Source organism: Musa acuminata, chromosome BXJ2-9 (assembly GCF_036884655.1).
Source record: "Musa acuminata AAA Group cultivar baxijiao chromosome BXJ2-9, Cavendish_Baxijiao_AAA, whole genome shotgun sequence".
NCBI classification, from domain to species: Eukaryota; Viridiplantae; Streptophyta; class Magnoliopsida; order Zingiberales; family Musaceae; genus Musa; species Musa acuminata.
In genome coordinates, this window is record NC_088346.1 from 40,460,484 (window position 1) to 40,481,480 (window position 20,997).

Here is a 20,997-nt window from a genome sequence, read left to right on the forward strand (position 1 = left end):
TTTTGTACATATAAATGTCATGGAATATCTATTGCTAAGACGGCTTTTTCGATTCTTGTAATCTCATTTACTACGACACCTCCAGAATGTTTGGTAGCTACCCATTATGGCTGGCTAGAATGAAGGTATTCAGTTGGAAGCTACTTCATCATCGCCGTCTCCTAACATTGGATCGGCTTGCGGTGTTGGAAATCTAGGAGCTTAAGCCATGCACTTTTTGTAACGTTGATTTTAAATCCATCAAACATATCTTGTTTCATTACTTTGCCTCCTTGTTTTTTTGGTCGGAATTGACTTGACTTACATTTAAAATCTTAATTTGATGGCTTTTGCATTAAGATTACGTTTGCAGATATATTTATACTTTTAATATGTCTTTGGAGAGTGAAATGTTTTGAGTGTCGGGTAAAATAATATCTTAAAATTTTATTGTATATATATTATGATTAACATAATTATTATTTGATAAAATTACATTTTAAAAGTCCATTAAATATCTTATGATAAATTTGACCCTCTCATATTTTTAATATTCATTTAAAAATAAATATTTTTTTATTTAAATTAATAAGTAAATAAATAAAATGAATGAATCCTATAAAAAGTTTCATATGGCCCAAACATATAATAATAATAATAATAATAATAATAATAATAATAATAATAAACGTAATCATATTATAAATAAATATAAAATATTTTTTAAAAACAAATAAAAAAAATATATTATTTTATAAAAAAATATAAATCATATTGGTTTCTCACTAAATCATTTTGGCAATCTTATAATTGTAGATAAAGTCACAAGACAAGATACTTTCAAATTTTGAAAATTTATATTATTATTCTTTAAATATTAAAATACTAATGTTATTATGAATATTTTCAATGTAGTATTTAAGCTAGAGACACGATTTGAAAAGAAATACTAAACACTAATTCACTTTAAATATTACATTTCAAATGTGTTGCCTGCTAAACACCCCAAGAAGGGTTCTTTTTTATTGGATTCAAAAGCTTCTTTGCAAAAAATATCTTTTATTCAGATGATGTTGTTTTGAAAAATATGATGTTTGTTTGTTATTAGTTTATTTTTCCAAATCATCTCCTGCACACGTGTTATGAGGTTGACCAAACGTAAGTAAGGGATGTATGTATTAGGAGTTGCAAGTCAACTCCTGATGAGTGGATCAAATTAAGCCGTGATGATTCTTGGAATCATGAATATGATTGATGATCGTATTGGGTTTATCGCAAGTGTGATGGTTCTTCTGTTATTTTTTTTTTTTTGGGTTGCAAGTATTTTATCAAGCGAGATAGAATTTATTACAAGACAGAAGAAAGCTATCTTGAAGGGGCAACATTTGGATTTGGTTTTTGAGAAGAGTCTCCGTCGAGTCCACATTAAGACGGACTGACTGTATGATGAAGATAGATTGATATCAACTCCTTATCCAAGAAAATTTTTAGTTACTGTTAGGCATATTTCGTTGGGTCCAGCCCGCTTGGACAATTCGGTTTTTTAATCCAAATCAATAATTAAAAGGAAAAAAAAATGGAGAGCAACGTTAGAACAGCGGCAGAATCTTTATAGCACGCTCTAGGATCGTAATGGTTCTGATTTGCAATTTATTCTCTCTCTACGAGGTATTTACTTTATGAGACTTAGAATTCTCCTTTTGATGAGATCCATCCTACGTGATGATGATATGCTATTCTTAAACCAAGATATGTGTTCTTGATGTTATTACGATCTTTTTATTATTTTAGATAAGATTTATTGTAAACATGTTATCATTACTATTGATAGTGAGAATTTTAGGTAGATTACGGTCCCGTGATTTTTTTCGTATTATATTTTTCACATTAAAAAATTTGGTCTTACTATGTGATTGATTTATTGTTCTACTATTTATGTTGTTCTAGTTGATATTAGCATTTTGATATCAAATTGATATTTTGATATGTAAAGAGAGAAATAAATTATTCTGTTTTAACATATTTTTTAGGAGTAATAATTTTTTTTAGTTTTGGAGGAATTCATATCCTTTCGACTTAACATTTTTTTGTTTGAGGTATTGTGAACTTTAGATTTCATCGTTATTTTTTTCTTTTATAAAATCAATAACTTGACTATATAAATATTAGATGGATAAGCGATCAAAACCTTAGAGTCAAATGTCCATTTGAGAAGTATAAGCACCGATCATATTTAAAATTTTTTCTCCTAAACTAAATATGAGAAGTATAATTCTTTCTACAAGTTCTTTATAACTACAACATTACCAAAATATATATAAAAAAATCAAACAATGAAATCATGATTAAGCAATATCAAAATAAGTCGGATACTTAATTTAGTCAATTAGTTCAACCCAAATTAGTAGGTCATATGATAATCATATCTTTTGTCTTAAAAATAATCAACTAAGACTAAAGTCCATTTCATAGTTGGACAAGTATGATTGGCTTATTCTTCTTTGAACGTATTCCATATCTTTGAATCAATTCAAAGATCTAGCCTTCAAATGAGCACATAATAATCAAATTAATAACAAAGTATCAAGAATAATGAAATTTTTATGATTAAATCTTTTATTATAAGTAAGTTTCTAGCTTTGGTAGACTCGTATATTATTGACCAAAATCGTATGATATATAGACTAATCATGTTAAAGTCAAGACAATATCAAAATTCGAATTATTTGATCGATCTCTCCAAAAATATAATCAGTTAATTATTTTAATTATTTCAATTCCTACGTGAGACTATTCTACTGCTTCTCTTTCCATCTATCCTTAAACATGAACAAGCTCTTAATAATTTTTCTCATTCATGTGTGGCTTAATTATACCCTACATTCTTTTTCGAAGACTTGTTTTCTTTTTCGTCACTATGGCCAATATCTAACATTGTTTTTACTTGCCTTTTTTCGAAACCTTGTCTTAGAAATTGATCGATGATAGGTCGAAGTTAACATAGATCATATAGATATTAAGTTATGATCTAAACCCGGTATATTAAAAAAGTTCAATATCATTACACGGCCATTATCCAACTCTTCTTTCGATCCCTCAACATATATGAATATTCTCTATAGGTTTGGTGCCAACCTGCAAATCGACCATTTGCTGGTAGAGAGAGCAGACTTAAGATTACTTTTACCACTCTAAAAGACAATATCACGTTAATCATTTGACGTACTGTCACGACCTTAGCTGGTTTTGCCTAAGGCGTGCGGCACCCTCGCGCGTCCGTCCGCAAAGGTCAGCCTCCCCGAAGCCTCCCATTGTCCCTAAGGACCAACAAAAGAGAGAATGGGTTAAAAAGAACGCCTCAATCGGGATCCACAAGCAAACATGTCCGAAAAACACTTCATAGACAATGCAAATTACAAACAGATTTTACAAGCTCTGAATAGTTGCACAACAAAGGGTAAAATGGTCCATTACAGACCGAAAAGCTCTCGCACGTGTCTACATGACACAACCTTTATTTACAAGCCTAAAGAGGCCACCAACCCAACTAAAATGAGACTTATAAGCCTTCGGCCGCCCCTCTACCTGCTGTACAAGGCATGAACATGCCAAAAGACAATGGACAGACATAAGCATTACATCCAACATCTTGTTTAGAAGTTTGTCCGTTACATTCTCCCCCACTTATCCCTTCGACGTCCTCGTCGAAGCCTTTGTGAACACTGCAACTCTTCGCCTTTGCTGAGTCTTCAATCTTCTGCTCCAGCTGCAATGCGCCTCCTGGCTCCCAGCTGCTCTCCGCTGCTGTTTCTGAGTAGTCGAACCTTTGATCCGCCATGCTGCTTCAACTCACCAATGACTCAGACTCTGGTGTGGGGGGTTGGCTGAGTTGTGTTGATCCTTGTTGATTCCTACAGATCCGCCAGATGAAGGAAAAGACAATCTTTACTGCGCCAGTTTCTCAAAAATTCCACATGTTGCTTGAACTGGGTGGATGCTTGTTGGAGCTTTAACGAGCATCGCCTCGCAAACTTCTAAAGTTTTGGGTCCTTCCTCCACAAAATCTGCTCATTGACTCTTCTTTTAGTTAGTTGTCACATCCAAGTAGGTTCGCATCACTTCCGCTTTCGATTGGCATTTCGTTGGGAAATGAAGCGGACAATCTACTCTCAGTAGCACTGATCACCGCTGGTGAGGATTTGACAACTATTGTCTTCTGTTATCTTCGAAGGGTCTTTGAACTTGTGCAGAGCTCCTCTGCTGGATAGATAAGAGAACTGGGGTACTCGGTTTCGCCCATTCTCTTAAGAGTTGAGAAGGCAAAGGTTACTTTGACTTCGCCCGCCTCCTCGAGGTTGTACTTCATGCATCGAGCTGGTTACTAGCCTTCGCCTGCTCTTTGCTCACACTTCTGAAGCACTCGAAGTGTTTGCACTCCTTGCGTTGAGTTAGCTACTGTGATTCACCTTCTCAAAGCCATTGAACTTCTGGAATGCAGGAAGTTTTCACCCCAACTTGGAGTAATTCTCTGATAGATGAGGTCGCCTCTGGGATTGTACCGTCTTCTCCATCAACCCTGCCGCCTACTCCACTGAGTAGCAAAGGTACAACACCGCGTACTGCCTGCTTCGTTTCTTGGTCATGCACTCTTGCATGACCCGAAGTCCTTCACTTACGACTATCTTGATGAGAAACTTGTTGACACCGGTCTTACGAAGTTTCTTGGCCTCTGCCCTTCAGCCTTGTCTCGGTACTTGGAGATTGCCTCTGCATGCTCCACCTCCTCGGCCCCTTTCACGACCAAGCGCTCTCCCTCCGTGAGAGCAAGAGATCAATGACTTGCACGGAAGTCCCGCCTCTGCGGTACCATGGCGCTGCCATGCCCATGGCCCTACTATCCGTCGCCTCGCCTCTGTATCCCTTTTCTTCACAATCAGTAGAGATGTCTCCGTGGCACTCCTCTGAGTCCACCTCCATTCTAACTGATGCTTGATTTTTGGGTAGCTAAGTCCCTTTGGACTCGTCGTCGCTTCCTCGCCCCTTTCGACCCCCTACTTCAACACCACTGTGTTCTCCAAGCAGTCCGTTTGGTCGATGGAAAGACAGACTGCAACTCCCATGCATGGCCTCTGCCATCACGTTGTAGAGTTTGCAGCGATTCTGTTCTCCTTAGCTTCCTTGGTAGCAACGTTCGCTTACTCGACCTTGTCCTCTGACTTGTCGGGCTCCCTTAAGCGAATATGAGCTCTGGAGCAGTCCAACTCTCCAGCTGCTTCGATCATACCTCTGCATGATCAAGTCCCTCCCATGGAACTCACTGGTACTTGCATTCGAACTTTTCCCTTGGTGGAACCCAGCCCCCATATGCTGATGACCAAGGTTTTCATCCGATGCAAAATTCGGTGCACGCCCGGAAGACCCGCCTTTGCGGTACCATGGCCTTCACTCCTTGAATCCATAGCCCTTCTTGCCGTCGTGTTGTTCACCAAAGCGGAGCTCCTAGTAGCTCCCGATCATACCTCCATATGATCTTATCCCTCACGGGACTCTGTCGTGTGTGTCGCATTGCCACGAACTGTTCCACCACGATCCGCTGCACCATGTCGCCTCCTGGTGACATCTCCATTGCATTCTGATCTTTGTGGACTAAACTCGAATTGTGAACCCTCCATGTGTGGCCTCTGCCAATACATCGCAGGGTCTCCTCCACCTTCGATTTTGTTCACTCCTTTGGCAATCGACCTTCATCCACCCACTCTTGGGTCACACCTAGATGAAGCACCACTCTAGGGCAGTCCGTCGCCTAGTAGCTCCCGAAGTCCACCGACTTCACTGTAGTTTGTGCACCATTGTCTGGATCCTGGGCCTCTGCCCCTACCAGCACAATCTCCGCTGCGCACTGCTTCCTTCATGGCAACTTGAATGGCAACACTGTGGCATATTCTTCAAGAGTACCCGCCTCTGCGTCCTCTTGCCCCGTGCTAAGACCTTATGAACCCAACTTCGCCTCCACAAATTGAGTCGCCTTAGTTCCTCCATCAAATGCTCCTCCGAGATAAGGTGCATGTGCCCAGAAGCTCCCTTCATCTTTGGCACCATGCAAGATGAGTCCGCTCCGTCAGAATGGAGGACCCATGGAACAACATGATCCTACCCTTGCCTCTGCAAGAGTTCATGTCTTTGACCTCTGTCTAAGGAAAGCACTGTGCTTCTGCTCCATGTTCCAACTTCTCTGCTGGCTCCCTTCATGCGGCTTGGGTACTTCGCCAAGTTACACCCAAGTTGCTCCGCTCCTCGTTTTTACATTGAGTCGATGGTGGCCCTCGCGCCCTCCATTCCACGGGTCAGCCCTCCCTTGAGTCCGATCTCCATATCGACTCTAAGTGTGCCTTCATTTAAGTTGCTTCAGGTCGCTCCCCCACTTGATCTCGCAATGCATCCACCAATGCATTCTCTCGAGCGAGATCATGCGATAACTCCTCGCCGCTTGCTCAGTCCATCGAGCTTCGTGAAGTTGTTGTTTGTGAGGTACTCCTCCTCAACATGTGAAGTCCGTCTCACATGATTCTCCCTCTGGAGTGCCGAGACTTATCCCTCCTAGATAACTGTCCCGTTGAAGCAACATCTCTCTTCGTTTCGGAGACCCCCATCCCCTTGGACTACTCCGATCTGCTGAACAAACTGTGCATTGTTCTGCCTCTTGCAAACGCACTTGCTAGATTGCGCCTCCACGTCAATACAACCACCGCTGCACCCCTCAAGGCCTAGCAACATGCTGAACTCGTTGCACATTTCAGCCTCCTCCGGACGTATCCTTTGCATGCCGAAGAGAAAGTTTCAATGCTCCATGACGCCGAGTCTGGGTCGCCTTGGGATGGCCACGAACATTCCATCGTCCGCATACAAGCCCATGTATGAGTACCAAATTCTTCGAGTTAGCAATTCCCCTCACCTCTGTGAGCTTTGCATAACTCTTTTGGTCGTTGAACAACTCATTCCACCTTGGATGGTCTCATTCTTGCCAAGCGCCTCGCTTGCCTAGAGCACCATCAAGTATAGTTGTCAACGTTGAGCCGTAGCTCAAACTCAGCCATCCCAACCTTTGTGCGCTCCGCATTCTTCCAAGCTTGCCTGTTCTCGTGGTGCCTCTTGCGCGAAGGGTTGGCCATTCCTCAAAATGCCAATGTTAGATGCCCGCTCCTCTGAGCGACTCTTTTCCCTACATCTCCATGCCCGTTTTCCCTCAAACGGTCGCGCGTGTGCTGACTGCCCTCAACGCAGCCCCGCTAGGTCCCCCACGTTTGCATGTCAAGTGTTTCTATGAGTGCTTGTCCCGCTCTGATACCATAATGTCACGACCTTAGCTGGTTTTGCCTAAGGCGTGCGGCACCCTCGCGCGTCCGTCCGCAAAGGTCAGCCTCCCCGAAGCCTCCCATTGTCCCTAAGGACCAACAAAAGAGAGAACGGGTTAAAAAGAACGCCTCAATCGGGATCCACAAGCAAACATGTCCGAAAAACACTTCATAGACAATGCAAATTACAAACAGACTTTACAAGCTCTGAATAGTTGCACAACAAAGGGTAAAATGGTCCATTACAGACCGAAAATCTCTCGCACGTGTCCACATGACACAACCTTTATTTACAAGCCTAAAGAGGCCACCAACCCAACTAAAATGGGACTTATAAGCCTTCGGCCGCCCCTCTACCTGTTGTACAAGGCATGAACATGCCAAAAGACAACGGACAGACATAAGCATTACATCCAACATCTTGTTTAGAAGTTTGTCCGTTACAGTACGTCAATGATATAATTTATTTGAGCTCTTAATAAACTTGCTACACTTCAAACGAAGTCTTCGGAAAATTGCTTTTGTCATCAAATTTGATCCTAACCAAAGGAGGGGTGGAGAGAAAAGAGTCGCTTGAGATTGACCTGCAGGCTGAGATGTGGATGGATCATCAGGCAAGATCTTGGGCTAAGGGGTGCTGATGAATTCTCAACCTTATATAGGAGGATATGGTAATGACCGTAATACGAAGCAAAAGATATAAGAAGAGGATATGGTAATGACCGTAATACGAAGCAAAAGATATAAGAAGTTTATTGTTCATAAAACTTGCACTCTTTTTCTCCAATTAGATTGTTTAGGAATCATCAAAGTAGCCTTTATGGATCATATTATAATATCATCTTCAAGATGTGGTTAACAAAGGAAATTCTTAAAAAAAAAAATCTTAAGTTTTTTTTTCTTTCTAATTTCTAACGTTTATTCCCTTTATGTCTTTTTCCTAACCAGAGCACCTCTTATATTTTAAATAATGAGAATAACTTTATGACTGTCTTCGTGATCACCTTTGACCTATTATTTTGTTGTTGTAATTGTCTCTGTCGCTGTTAGAATTGGTGCAAGCATTATCTACTTCCTTATGATGAAGGGCATTATTGCCCATGTCACGATAAAAGAAATCTATTATCGCTTGTGTTACTTCTGAAAAGATGGGTAAATTCCTTGCTCTCCATTGGTGCAATGCTAGCCATCACCTCCACCACTCCCTCATTGTTACCTTAGATGGCCCCACCAACTGCGATCATCAACCCCTCATCACCCTCTCCCTCCTCCCTGCCATATTATCTCCCATGGGCTCGTCGTACTTCCATGAGGGAGAGAGGTCTTAGGCGTATCATCATGATGGAAGGTGATCCTCGAAAGATGATGAAGAAGGTGACCATAGTGGCTTACAACACAATAGAAAGAAGATAATCAATCACAAGAATAATTTTATCTTTTAAAAAATAAAATATACTATATAAAAAAAGTAAAATATTTGAATATTTCTTGAAGAATTTATCCTTGAATCCAAACACATCAATCACATTCATGGTGAGTGATACTCTCACATCTTGGATATTGATATTTTTATGAATCAAAGGTACTTGCACGTAATTGGACGGCATCCTTTTAGGTGCTTTCATAGACAGCCTGTTGTCATGTGAAGATATTATTCTATTCATACGCAAAATTTTCAGGTGCACCGACCACTGTTCTAACATTCGATAAAAAAAAAAAAATAATAATAATAACAAGATCTTGTTTGTTCCACAGCCATTTCATACACAATTGACAATGATGATGTCACATTTAAAAGCAATCCTCTTCTCATGGTCTTTTGGGGATCACCCCTAAATGCATATATTCATGTGCCCAAAATGTGCATTTTACAACATGAAAAAAATTTAATTGCCAAACTCTTAAATACACTCACGAAAAAATGAGCACAAAAAGTAAATAGTCCAAAGAGGTAGACGCTAACTCTGAACTTGATTTCCAGCAGGCTTCAATCAGCAGTGTTCAAATAATATTTCAATTGAAATAACGAAAGATGAATCTTTATTTTATTTTTATATTTTCAGCAAGAATGTTGAAATAATCCTTCAGCCAAAATTCACAAGAAAAGGATTCATCTGAGAATCATCAAACCCCCTACAACACCACCTTTGAAAGCCCATACTCGTACACCAAGACCACTTGTAATGCTCAAAAGAATCCCATCAGAGATTACCCATTTTGTACTTTTGGAGCGGATGATTTCTTCATCTGCTATATCCACCTCCACCTCCACCTCCACCTCCACCTCCACCTCCACCTCCACCACCATATGGTTGCTGAGATCCATAGTTGCCCATGCCCATCATGGGGTTGTAGCCAGCCCCAGGCATACCATTTCCACCCAGCGGGCCTCCCATTGGCGGTCGTTGAGGCATCATTCCCTGGTTCATTCCCATGTTCATCCCCATGCCCATAGGTTGATTCATGCTTCCACCATAACCACCCATCCCCATCCCCATCCCCATGCTGGCACCACCCATCATGCCCATTCCGGAACCACCCATCATACCCATTCCCATACCAGCACCACCCATCATGCCCATTCCACCCATGCCCATGCCCATGCCCATTCCATTGCCCATCATGGGATTTGGAGGGACCGCTAAGGAACTTGCACCAGCACGTCCAATGCCGGAGCCAGATCCCATAGCTTTGCCCATGGTGGTGACAGATACCGGTGCTGTAGAAACCTTCTTATCTTCTCTTCTTTTCTCCTTCCGATTCATAGAATCAAAATCAATGCCAATATCTGCATGAGGATTGATTTTAGCTGCAAAAAAAATAAATGTCAAATGAGACAGAGTATGGCTCAAATGAAAATTACAACAGAAACATGGAATATAATATATTATTATATGGTAGCCATAAATTTTTAAGGTAATGCCATAGCTAATTAGTTGACTTCTCAAGCTATAGCCACCAAAACATCTCACTTGGTTGGGAGGATGGCCTCCCTGACATTGATATTTTGGTTTGCCAGGATGCCAACGACTGTGTTTATTTCCATTTTACTTAATAAAAAAAATATACCACTATGCAATATTTTACAAATGTAATGATACAGTGCAATATCATGTGATTATGCAGAAATGTTAGCAAGGGATCAAAGCATCACTTAATTGAAAATTAAATCATTGTTATCAGAAAGCGGTTCAACACTTGCTGATAATATCTAGTGAATGCTAAGGGCCTTTGCAGTAAACAACACTTGGAAATTAGAAAAGAGAACTAAAAATGGATGAAAAAGATCAAGCACTTACGTCCTGATATATTCAGATTCACTAGACCTCGACTCAGTGTGTCAGCCCAGACTGCTGATTTGGGTTCAAACTTTTCCTTTGATTCAGCTGTTCTTATAGGTGGTAAAGCTGATGGAGCAGGAGTCACTTCTAAGGCAGTGGGAGCCTGAGGGCCGGGCTGCGAAGAAAGATTCAACTGCATGAACTGGTTATTTATTTGAGCAATAGGATAAGCTGCCTCTGACAACTGGGTGGATTGGTTATTTATTGGAGCAATAGGACGAGCTGCCTCTGACATAAATAGTGCTGGTGGACCTGACTGAGGAATAAGATTTCCTTGTCCATGTGTTGGTGTTATAGGACGAGCTGCCTCTAACATAAATGGTGCTGGTGAACCTGACTGAGGAATAAGATTTCCTTGCCCATGTGTTGGTACTACAGGTTGAGCTTCCTGCACGGGAATATAAGCTGCCAATCCTGTTTGTGTGGCGAAAACACCAGAAATATCATCCCTAGCCTGGGCAGCCTGATTATTTGTTGGAGTAATAGGACGAGCATCCTGGGCAGGAAAATGAGTTGCCTGTAATGCAAATGGAGCTTGTGGACCTGACTGGGGAATAATATTTTGTTGTGCAGCTGGTGCTGCAGGTTGAGCTTCCTGCATGGGATTAAGGGCTGCTGATCCTGTTTGTGTGGCAAGCATCCCTGAAATTTCATTGCTTGCCTGAGTCAGAGGAACTTCCTGGGTCAAAATCACTGGACTTCCATAAGAGCTTTGTTGACCATCCAATGGAGGATTGCATGTAACACCAAAAGCAGCATCAAAATCAAAGTCTGTGGCTGTTTGTATCTTGGAAGCTTCAGGTGGGAAAATTTCAGCACCTCCAGTGGAAATTGAAGAGTTGAAGGAAGTGATATGTGCAAAGCTCTCTAGCTGGTTGGAGGAATTTTCATGGATAGCTATAAAAGGAAGATCACCAAAAGGATTCTCACCATGCTGCATCAAAAAGGGCAAAAAGCAAGAAACACACTCGGTAAAGAAGATAAGAAAAGAATAAAAAGTGTAGAAACGAATCTACTCAGATCAAGGAAACGCCATAACCGATCTCTACAACAAGAAAAATATTTTTGAAGTTACTGCATGAACAGTTTTTCCTTCATCAAGACAAGATTATTATGTTATAAAAGTAAACAAGTCAATGAAACACCATATCAGATCTTTATGAGAAACAAAAATGCAATTTTTTGAACATGTACTTGAGCTAATAATCATTCCTCTTATGCAAGTATCAGGGACTTATGCTAATGACTTGATGATCAAAGATACCTGACTCATTGCACCAGATGACATCACCATAAAATCTGCCCCAAGATCTGAATTTGTTGGAAGATCAACCCCAGTACCATTAGTGGTCGTAGGCAAAGGCATCATATCCAATGAATAAATAGAATCCGATGCTGATGCTGATCCAAATAAGTCCATCTCCAGACTACTTGCAGCAGGTGGACCAGCTGCAGGTGAAGCAACTGTTTAGAGGAAGAAAACAAGCACTGGTCATTACTCATTTCAAAATATATTCGACATGTAACAATACGGAAATGTTAACAGTTGTATAAAAAATAAGATGCTTTAGTCTAAGATATTTAAAGGGAATATCATAACCACCCATCTATCTCTAACAATTTGGTGTTTCGTTGTCAGTACTTGGGATTCTGGCAAAATCCCTTCATTAAACATTTATCATGCAGAAACCATGTCTAAATGATCAGATTGTACCACTGCTTTTGTATTAAACTGTAAATTAATGCAAGAATTATATGCAGAAGTTGACAGAAATTAGGGAAATTTCATTTATATGCATATAAAAAAAAAATCATATTTTATACCTCTAAAATATCTTGTATTCCTACAAAAATATCACATTTTATACCTCTAAATTTTTTATAGATCCTTCAAGAATGAGAACCTATAAAAGAACACTTTTGAAAGGGGAATTTATGATTGTTATGAGTTATAGAATATTATACATTTTGCAAGGGTAAATCTGATCAATATCTTAATGAAGGATTAATAGTCAACCAAACCAGTCCACTGAAAAAAGGGACAGACCGAATGATTTTGTTGTTTTCATCCAGGTCACTGCCCAATAGACCTACAGAACCGGCGTCAGCATCCAATTTTGATGGATAAAATTGGGTCCACGCCATCAATAACAGCACCATCCATTAACCCTACTGAACCAGGCTTTCCACCTGATTTTAATGGTTAAAAACATCAACATCAGGAGGTAAGCCTGACCACATACTGCCTATTATTTTTTTTACAGTTTTTGGCAGTTGTCCTTTGTTTAATTTTCCCCTTTCATTTAGTATTTCACCCATGCTCCTGTCTCTCTCTCCTTTTTTTCTTCGCTCTCCCCTCATCCACCTCTTTTCCTCCCTACTGCCTCGCCACCAACACTTCACTATGTCAGTGAGTATGACTAAAACAAATAATCTACAATATAGATGTGGCACCTTTTAGGCAGTCTTTTCAGAAGTCTGTGTTGGAGCCCAAATGTTAACTGAGCCCATCCATGGTTAAATAGGAAAGGCTTAAGTCAACTTAGACAAGTCAACAGATCTAATATTTTTGGAATATTGTTAGTAATCTAGGAAGAGCAACTTGATGAGATTAGATCTATTTTTATTAATATAAGTTGTATACATATGGATAACCCATTATGTATATATATTCATCATAATTGGACGTACCTCAAGTCAAAAGAAAGAGGAAATCAAAAAGAAAGAATTACCTTTCCAACCTGTTGCAGTTCATCCTGTAGCACAAACAGTAACCCAAAACCATAAACTTATGGTGTCTGTGTTCTTCGCAAATGTTAATGTCACAGAGAGAGAAATTTTAATTAAATTGTACAACTGAAAACAGTGTGATCCTAATGTTAATGTTAATGTTATATATAGGCCAGTTGGCCAAGGACTATCCTTCTTGACAGAGTGTTTCCTCCAGCTTCTAGCCCTTGTAATCCTATCCACAGTCTACTAACTTCTCTCTACGTTGACACTATCATCTACTATCTTTATGTTCTTATAAAAAAGTTCAAAGAACTCACGAAATTATGATGGATACAAAATAAAGCATTGCCAATCTTCTTGCTACTGAGGAAGGTCCATCTAAACAAGCTCTGGATCCATGCTCCAACATGACGTGGGGTCCTCAATTCGTATCATTATGAGATGTACATGCGAAGTCATTGACTCACAAGGTGTGACTCAAAGAACAATGATCCATATGTAAGGCAAAGACTTGATAGACATTAAGCCTTAGCATGCTTTTTGACACATTAACATGCTACCTCCACCTTCATTTTTCTTGTTATGAGCAACAAGTGATATTTATTCTTTTAACATGGTGCCAAGATGCAGCTAGTCCTCCCTTGAACTTTAAACTGAACAACAATGAACAAACTTTCAAGTTACAAGGAACCTAAGTCAAATTGTCAATATGAGTTCGCAAATTTTTAAATACAGAATGCATAGTAAATGTTAAATGACAAGTTATTAACGGATCATTCAATCACTCACTTTTAATCCTACCCTTGTTGAAATAAGTTGTTTACTTACAAGTAGCAAAAGCTTAACAACGGCACCATTAACTAGCAAATTTTACATGATTAACTGTCAAATCTGTTTTGTAATCTGACAATTGGATTGTCCTTTGATGTCTTCTTGACAGTGATCAGAAAATAAAGGTTCCCAGCAAGTAGAAAGATTTCATAATAAGCTCTTCAATACTAATTAAAAAATCCATCATTGACATTTAAGATTTAAGGGTTGTTTGGATTGTCCAACATAATATACCAACAGAAAGGCAACATGGGCCAATCAAGATGCAGGAGAGAAGGAAAGTCCATGGTCCCATATCAACTCGATGGAAAGATCCCACAACTCTGGTATTCCATTCCAGGACTGGGATAGGCCAGGACAACATAATTGAACTCATTGGAGCAAACTTTATTTGGAAAATTTACCTTACAAAGTTATTCTTAGTTTCTCCCATTATTTAGAAAAAATATACAAAACCCATGACCATTGTCTTCCTTGCCGTCCTATACTGTGTGCCTCCAATTCTATAAAATGGACTACCAACCAAGGTTCTGAATTCCGTACCATACCGGTGTACCGATCAGCTGTTGGTACGATACATACCAAGCTAACTAACACATGGTACACTAAGTTGTACCAATATACTGCTCATACCAGTCCTCTATCAGATCGGTACATATCGAGTGGTACAGTACGGTATTACAAACCATGCCACCAACACAAATTGCTAACAAGGTGCATCAACAGTAAAGCAGCATAAAGAATAAAACATATAAGGTTTGCTCCAGTGGCTATTAGCTAAAGCCTACAAATATACAAAACCCATGACCATTGTCTTCCTTGCCGTCCTATACTGTGTGCCTCCAATTCTATAAAATGGACTACCAACCAAGGTTCTGAATTCCGTACCATACCGGTGTACCGATCAGCTGTTGGTACGATACATACCAAGCTAACTAACACATGGTACACTAAGTTGTACCAATATACTGCTCATACCAGTCCTCTATCAGATCGGTACATATCGAGTGGTACAGTACGGTATTACAAACCATGCCACCAACACAAATTGCTAACAAGGTGCATCAACAGTAAAGCAGCATAAAGAATAAAACATATAAGGTTTGCTCCAGTGGCTATTAGCTAAAGCCTACAATTAATGGGTTGGATCAGAAACCTACTTAAAGGTCCAGAGAACCAGATAATTTTTATCTTGGAATCCAATACCTCATTCGGAAATCATTACTTATGTTCAATCAACCTCACAACCTTTTACCTTGATTACGTCATTTATTAGGAAAATTATAAACAAGCAACCATTATTTTCCTTCCAATCATATTCTGTGTGCCTGCAACTCTACAAGATTGACTACTGACATAAATCACTGAGAAGATGCATCAACAGCAAATCAGCATAAAGTGTAAAGCATAGGCTTGGGCATGAATATTTAGCTCCAATGGCCATTGGCTACAGCCTATGATGAATAGGTTTAGATCAAAGGTCTGCGTGGAAGGTCACACAAATCAGGTAAGTCTAACCTTGGAATCCAATACTTCATTTGAAAATCATTACTCGCATGTTAAATCACCACACAACCTTTAACCTTGATTCTCCCATTAATTGGAAAAATTATAGAACATCAGCAACCATTGTCTTCCAAGCCTAGAAGTCTACAAGATAGACTACTAATATAGATCACTCAAAAGGTGCATCAGCAATAAACCAGCATAGAAAGTAAAATATCCAATTCTATCTTCACTTTTGATTTGAGAAATTTATTGATATAAAACGATCTGGGTCTGGTTAGTGTAAAATGTGGGTTGTTATCAGGTCTGGGAATCAAGTTGGTATATCAACCTACAAGTCTCATACATACCGGTTAGTGTAAAATTTGGGTTGTTTTGTGATTCTGTTAATCATAAAATCTCATAAAACTGCCCAGCATCTTCACATATTACACAGAATAATGAAGATTTGGAATCAATACTTGACACTCAACAGTTTGCAGTACCTGACACTGAACCACGTGGATCAAAATCTTCAAAAACATTGTTGTCAGTGTTGTTTGCTGATGCAGATGCACCTACTGGGGCATGGCCTAAACCTTGGATTGTACTTTTCAAAGGAGAACCATCTGTTGGTGCAAAAGGAGAACCTTGGGTTGTGCTTTCTGAAGGAGAGCTTGGTTTAGGTGCATGAGGTGAAGATGCTCTTGGTGCAGTTGCTACAAATTCATCACCATTCCTAACAATGGGGCTGGTGTCAAAAAAGTCAACTTGCATAATGCTTAAGCAAAACACAGTAACAATAAGAATAATGATACACAGTCATACCTAGCTTCTTGCATATTGGTTTGAGCATCTCTTGTAGCTTCTTCATAGCTTGGTGGTGCACCAATACTCTGCTCAGAGGACCTACGTTCCAGCTGCCTGGTGATTATTCATTAGACCAAAACGAAGGTGTTGCTCAGACTAACAGAGTCCATTGTGGATCTTAAACATATGAATACTATGACTATTATGTTTGTAAAGCCAAAGAAATTTAAAAAGTTCACCTTTCCTCTGGTGGAACACTATCACTTCTGCCACCACCACTTCTGCACCAAAAAGAGCATGATTGACAATTCAATCAAACCATATCTTAAAAAAGTTATGATGAATAACATTTTAATTTGATACAGGAGAAGAAATATTAAGGCACTTGAACTTAAAAACCTAGAAAAAGGAGCAGCCTAGTGCACAAGGCTCCCACCATTGTAAGGTCCAAGGAGGTTTAATGCATACAATCTTATTCTACAAGCAAAGAAGTTTTTGCACAAAGGGGCAACCTTGTTGTGACACCATGGCTCACCCTCAATTTATTAAAACTAGCAACTTGTAAACATAAAATAATTTCATATCACCTCAATGATCCACAAGAAGACTTCTTGCTCTAAGTTTAAGATCATAATAACTAGGAACAACACAGTTAAGCAACTTCATTCTTGGTGAAAGAATTAAAACCGATAATCGACTAAGTAGGGACTAGAGCTTTACCGAGTTGAATACCGGTCATCATCATCGATGCTTCGGTTTCTTGAACCATCTTGATAATCATCATTACCATGACCTCCTCTAGAATCATCATCTCTAAAACCATCTCTGCCATGACGTTCATCAGAATACACACTACTCCGATCTCCCTCTCGACCGTATGAGTCCCTGTCTCTGTTGTATCTATCATCATCTTTATATCCCCATTCTCTTTCTTTTCCATTACCATATCGATCTTCGTCTCTACTAGCAGTGCGACTCTCATAACGATCATCCTCACAATGGTCACTGTAGCCTCCAGGCCTACCAGTTGAACCTGCACCTCGATATCTATGCATCCAAGGAAGAGACACTAAGTATGCAGTGAACCATGTCAATATTGTCTCAAAATTCAGAAAGCTAACTCACTTGTCCCGGCTAGCAGCACCTTTTTGCCTAAGTTCGTATATTCTCTCTTTATCGTTCACCAGAACCACAAGACTCTGGGACTTCCTCCTGACATTGTTTCCCTGGTCTCTTCCACTTGAATCAATATACTGGAAATCAGATAAAGTCTGAAATATAGGCAATCATCTCTGGTCAGAAAAGCGTGTGAATGTAGAGCTTACCTCATTAAAAAATGTCAGCCCATGTTCACTAATTAGGCAGTAAAAAATATTAAGAACAAATGTTATATTACCGATATTTGGTAGACATGCTCCCTTATTTCATCAATCACGCGTTCAGATCCATGTGCTACTAGGTACTCTAAAACAGTCAGTGCCTAATAGTGGGAATAGTGATTCAATAAATAGATGAACTTCAAGAAATACATATTTTCAATGGGTAATCAAAGGACAGAATCTTAACAAGTCTACATTGTACATAAGAGCACAACGCACTTGTAGGACCTCAATAATCACACATCATAAATAACTAAGACATCCACCGAATTTACAAGTAAAATAAGAGTAATATACAACACCTTGTAAACATGACGCCAGTTTTTTCCAGTATCATTGATCCTCTTCCATATCACATTCATGATCATCTGGTATTCATGGCTGTGTGGTTGTTTGAAAAATGAGGTTCCAGAAATGGCAGCAACAGCAGGAGAAGCAATGCAAAAGATAACGTTATAAGCTTACTAATTCCTGGTTGCCTGTGCAATATCTGCCAGAAGTGATCCATGTGGTCCCCAAGACTCGTTACTGGTTGCATCAAGAATCTGATACCACGAAACCAATAAAATCATCTATATGTGTGCTCCACAAATGACCAAAAATATATACCCATTATTTCATGAGTTTTCTGAAGCTGAATAACATATTGGTGACTTTTATTGACCTAAACCACTACACTTTTTCTCATGGTTTGAAAAACTCACAATTCAGTTGCGCAACTGAATACAAACAATTAAGAGACAAAACCAAATTTAAAATACCATCAACAGTATCACAGAATCTACCTTCTGCTCTATATTAGGCACCTTTAGAACTTTCTTGTTCACCTCTCGTTTCCTGGAACACATAAAAAAGAATCGCATTAGGTCTCTTATAGCTGAGAAGATCAAGAACCATGGAAGACGGAACTAAATAATTCAAGTAGAATGTTGATGTTAAAACCTATTAAAACTTTTCTAATATTAGAGTTACTCGATAGCAAGGTCCATAGTTATTCTAAGCAGAAGTATCACATAGAATATATGCTAGTTACGCATATAAGTTTAAAAGAATGAGAACTTCTTACAGGTCGCGAACAGTTTGACCAAACACTTTTTTCATGATCCTTGTTGACCAAGAACACTGCTGCTATCTCTTCAGAACCTTTTTTTCTTTTTGCAAGTGATCGTCCAAAAAAAACTAACCAGTTGTCCTAACATTGACAATGCAACATAATAAGATTTAGTAGGCAAATACACAGCATAAGATATAAGCAATGTTATTCATAATATTCATCAAGAGTTAAAATCTAAAAACACAGCTGGTTATCTATGTCACCAAAAGGAAATGAACAATTTTTTCTTTAAAAAAATCCAATAATTCCTAACACATCCAAAAACCTTACGCCAGAATGTCCAGTTATGACAAGGACAAAAATATAATAGGACCTATTCCAAATTAAGAGGAAGAAGGTAATGCTAGATAAAAGTTCAGCTAAACTTCATCATCTTATGCACCAAATAAGAGGAAAACAGGTAAGCATAATAAACAGTGTTTTACAGAAAAAAAATCATCAACTACATGAGTAGAAAGAAGGTCAATCCCAAAATGAAAAAAAAGTCAGACATCAATAATAAACAACGTAACTGATGAAAGGAAACACATTAAAATAAGATACAAAAATGCCAACAGTAGTCAATAAACCATAAACGAAAAAAATTGAAATATACAGCCAAAGTGAGCACCAGATTCGTCCCAGTAATACCCCCAATTCTATTAAGATTGACCACATTTCCTACAAAAATGCCAAAGATCAGAAAAAACACGAAACGAATAACAAAAAAGCAGCTGAATTTAGTAATCCCCTAAGATTGAATATAGGAATTCAGACAGGATCTCATTTTTATACAGATCAAGGGAAAAATAATGCAATTCCAAGAGAGGTAGTTCGATTATTTGTCACAACAATCCAGACACATTTACCAGAACAGAAATATCAAAGAAAAAAGGCCAACAAAATTATTGATTCTTCAACAAGATTCCACCTAAAACCCATCCAGATCTAATAACTTACAGATCAAACTCGCGTTCACGCACAAATATCTCGAATCAAATAACACGGCCGACGGCGACAAATCCCATCCTCCAAGGAAAACCTAGCCCCAAAAGAACATTCCTATTTGCACAACATAATCGGATATGAAACCAAAAGAGGAACATTTACCTCAATCAATCAATGCAACAACACAAGAAGGACATAGCTCAAGACAAGGCCAGATCCAAAACGACTACGAGTGAATGTTCCAAATTCCAAACAGCAAGAAATAACGAGGAAAGAAAAGGGACCAGAACGGACCCGGTTGAAAGGTTACGGCCTGGGAGATCAAGATCCGACCCAAAACAAGAGAAGGGATCACAGGGTTGGGGAAGAGGAGGAAGGAGAAGGGAAACGTGGATCCGCGGATGGATTCGCAAGCGCTCCACCGACGAGCCCTAGAGCTTCTTGCTCTTCCTCCCGGATGGCGAATGGAAGGAGAAGAAGAATGTGAAGAAGCGAAGGAGGAAATAGGGAAACAAAAGGGAATGGAAGGGAGAAGACGTCGGGGGTGGGGGGTGGGGGGTGGGGGGTGGGGGGAGAGAGGGGGAAGAACGGAAAGAAGAAATTGACCGACACGTGCCGGTTACCTCGTGTTTCGGGGGGCTTAATATTTACAGGTTTTACGAGAGATTTATTCTGATAATAACAGTGTGTATTAGGTGGGGTGGAGGATTTCCTACACGTTCTCAACAGAAAACAGGATTTATGTACTACAGATTTCAAGCTTTACGGGTGGGGGCCATTCAATTTGTAGAGGAAACCGAACCGACAGGTGGATCCGAACAGACATACGTGGGGCGTGAGAGAAAGATGGATTTGCGATGGCGGTAATACCAGTGGGCGAACGGAGGGAAGCAAGGAAATGGAGCGCACAGCTGATCGTGTTTTCGGTCGAGATGGCAACGACGGTGTGGGATACGGATCATGAATCACCGTCCACCCACCCTCTCTCAAAGAACTCTTTGTGCATCACGAGTTTTCTTTTTATCATATAAAATTATTGAGTTATT

At 39.4% G+C, this 20,997-nt stretch overlaps 1 protein-coding gene across 8 annotated transcripts; it reads right to left on the reverse strand.

Moving 5' to 3' along the window:
- Positions 1–9,348: 9,348 nt before the first annotated feature.
- On the reverse strand, positions 9,349–20,500 carry LOC135623436 (clathrin interactor EPSIN 2-like). Of its 8 annotated transcripts, none has more exons than XM_065126402.1 (15): positions 20,246–20,500; positions 19,964–20,065; positions 18,977–19,102; positions 18,696–18,747; positions 18,376–18,455; positions 18,213–18,291; positions 17,928–18,011; positions 17,657–17,802; positions 17,252–17,578; positions 16,771–16,812; positions 16,550–16,645; positions 16,228–16,472; positions 11,937–12,136; positions 10,631–11,606; positions 9,349–10,140 (listed from the first exon to the last, which is right to left on the reverse strand). In XM_065126402.1, exons 3-15 carry the CDS (start codon positions 19,009–19,011, stop codon positions 9,575–9,577), a joined length of 2,928 nt encoding a protein of 975 aa, XP_064982474.1. In that variant the 5' UTR covers positions 19,012–19,102; positions 19,964–20,065; positions 20,246–20,500; the 3' UTR covers positions 9,349–9,574. The 8 variants fall into 8 exon arrangements, with proteins under 8 accessions (XP_064982474.1, XP_064982477.1, XP_064982473.1 ...); XM_065126405.1 differs by lacking the exon at positions 19,964–20,065 and having other exon boundaries at positions 9,349–9,591; positions 9,622–10,140; positions 20,114–20,500; XM_065126401.1 differs by having other exon boundaries at positions 19,964–20,045; positions 20,114–20,500.
- Between the last annotated feature and the right edge of the window lie 497 nt (positions 20,501–20,997).

What these genes read in the sequence shown, in the direction of transcription:
- LOC135623436 (XM_065126400.1), bottom strand. Translation starts at nt 19,011, where the DNA reads ATGAAAAAAGTGTTTGGTCAAACTGTTCGCGACCT. An exon ending in GCACAGGCAACCAGGAATTA is followed by an intron (nt 18,292 to 18,375) that starts GTAAGCTTATAA and finishes ACAACCACACAG; the next exon opens with CCATGAATACCAGATGATCA. An exon ending in GATGACCGGTATTCAACTCG is followed by an intron (nt 16,813 to 17,251) that starts GTAAAGCTCTAG and finishes TTTTTGGTGCAG; the next exon opens with AAGTGGTGGTGGCAGAAGTG.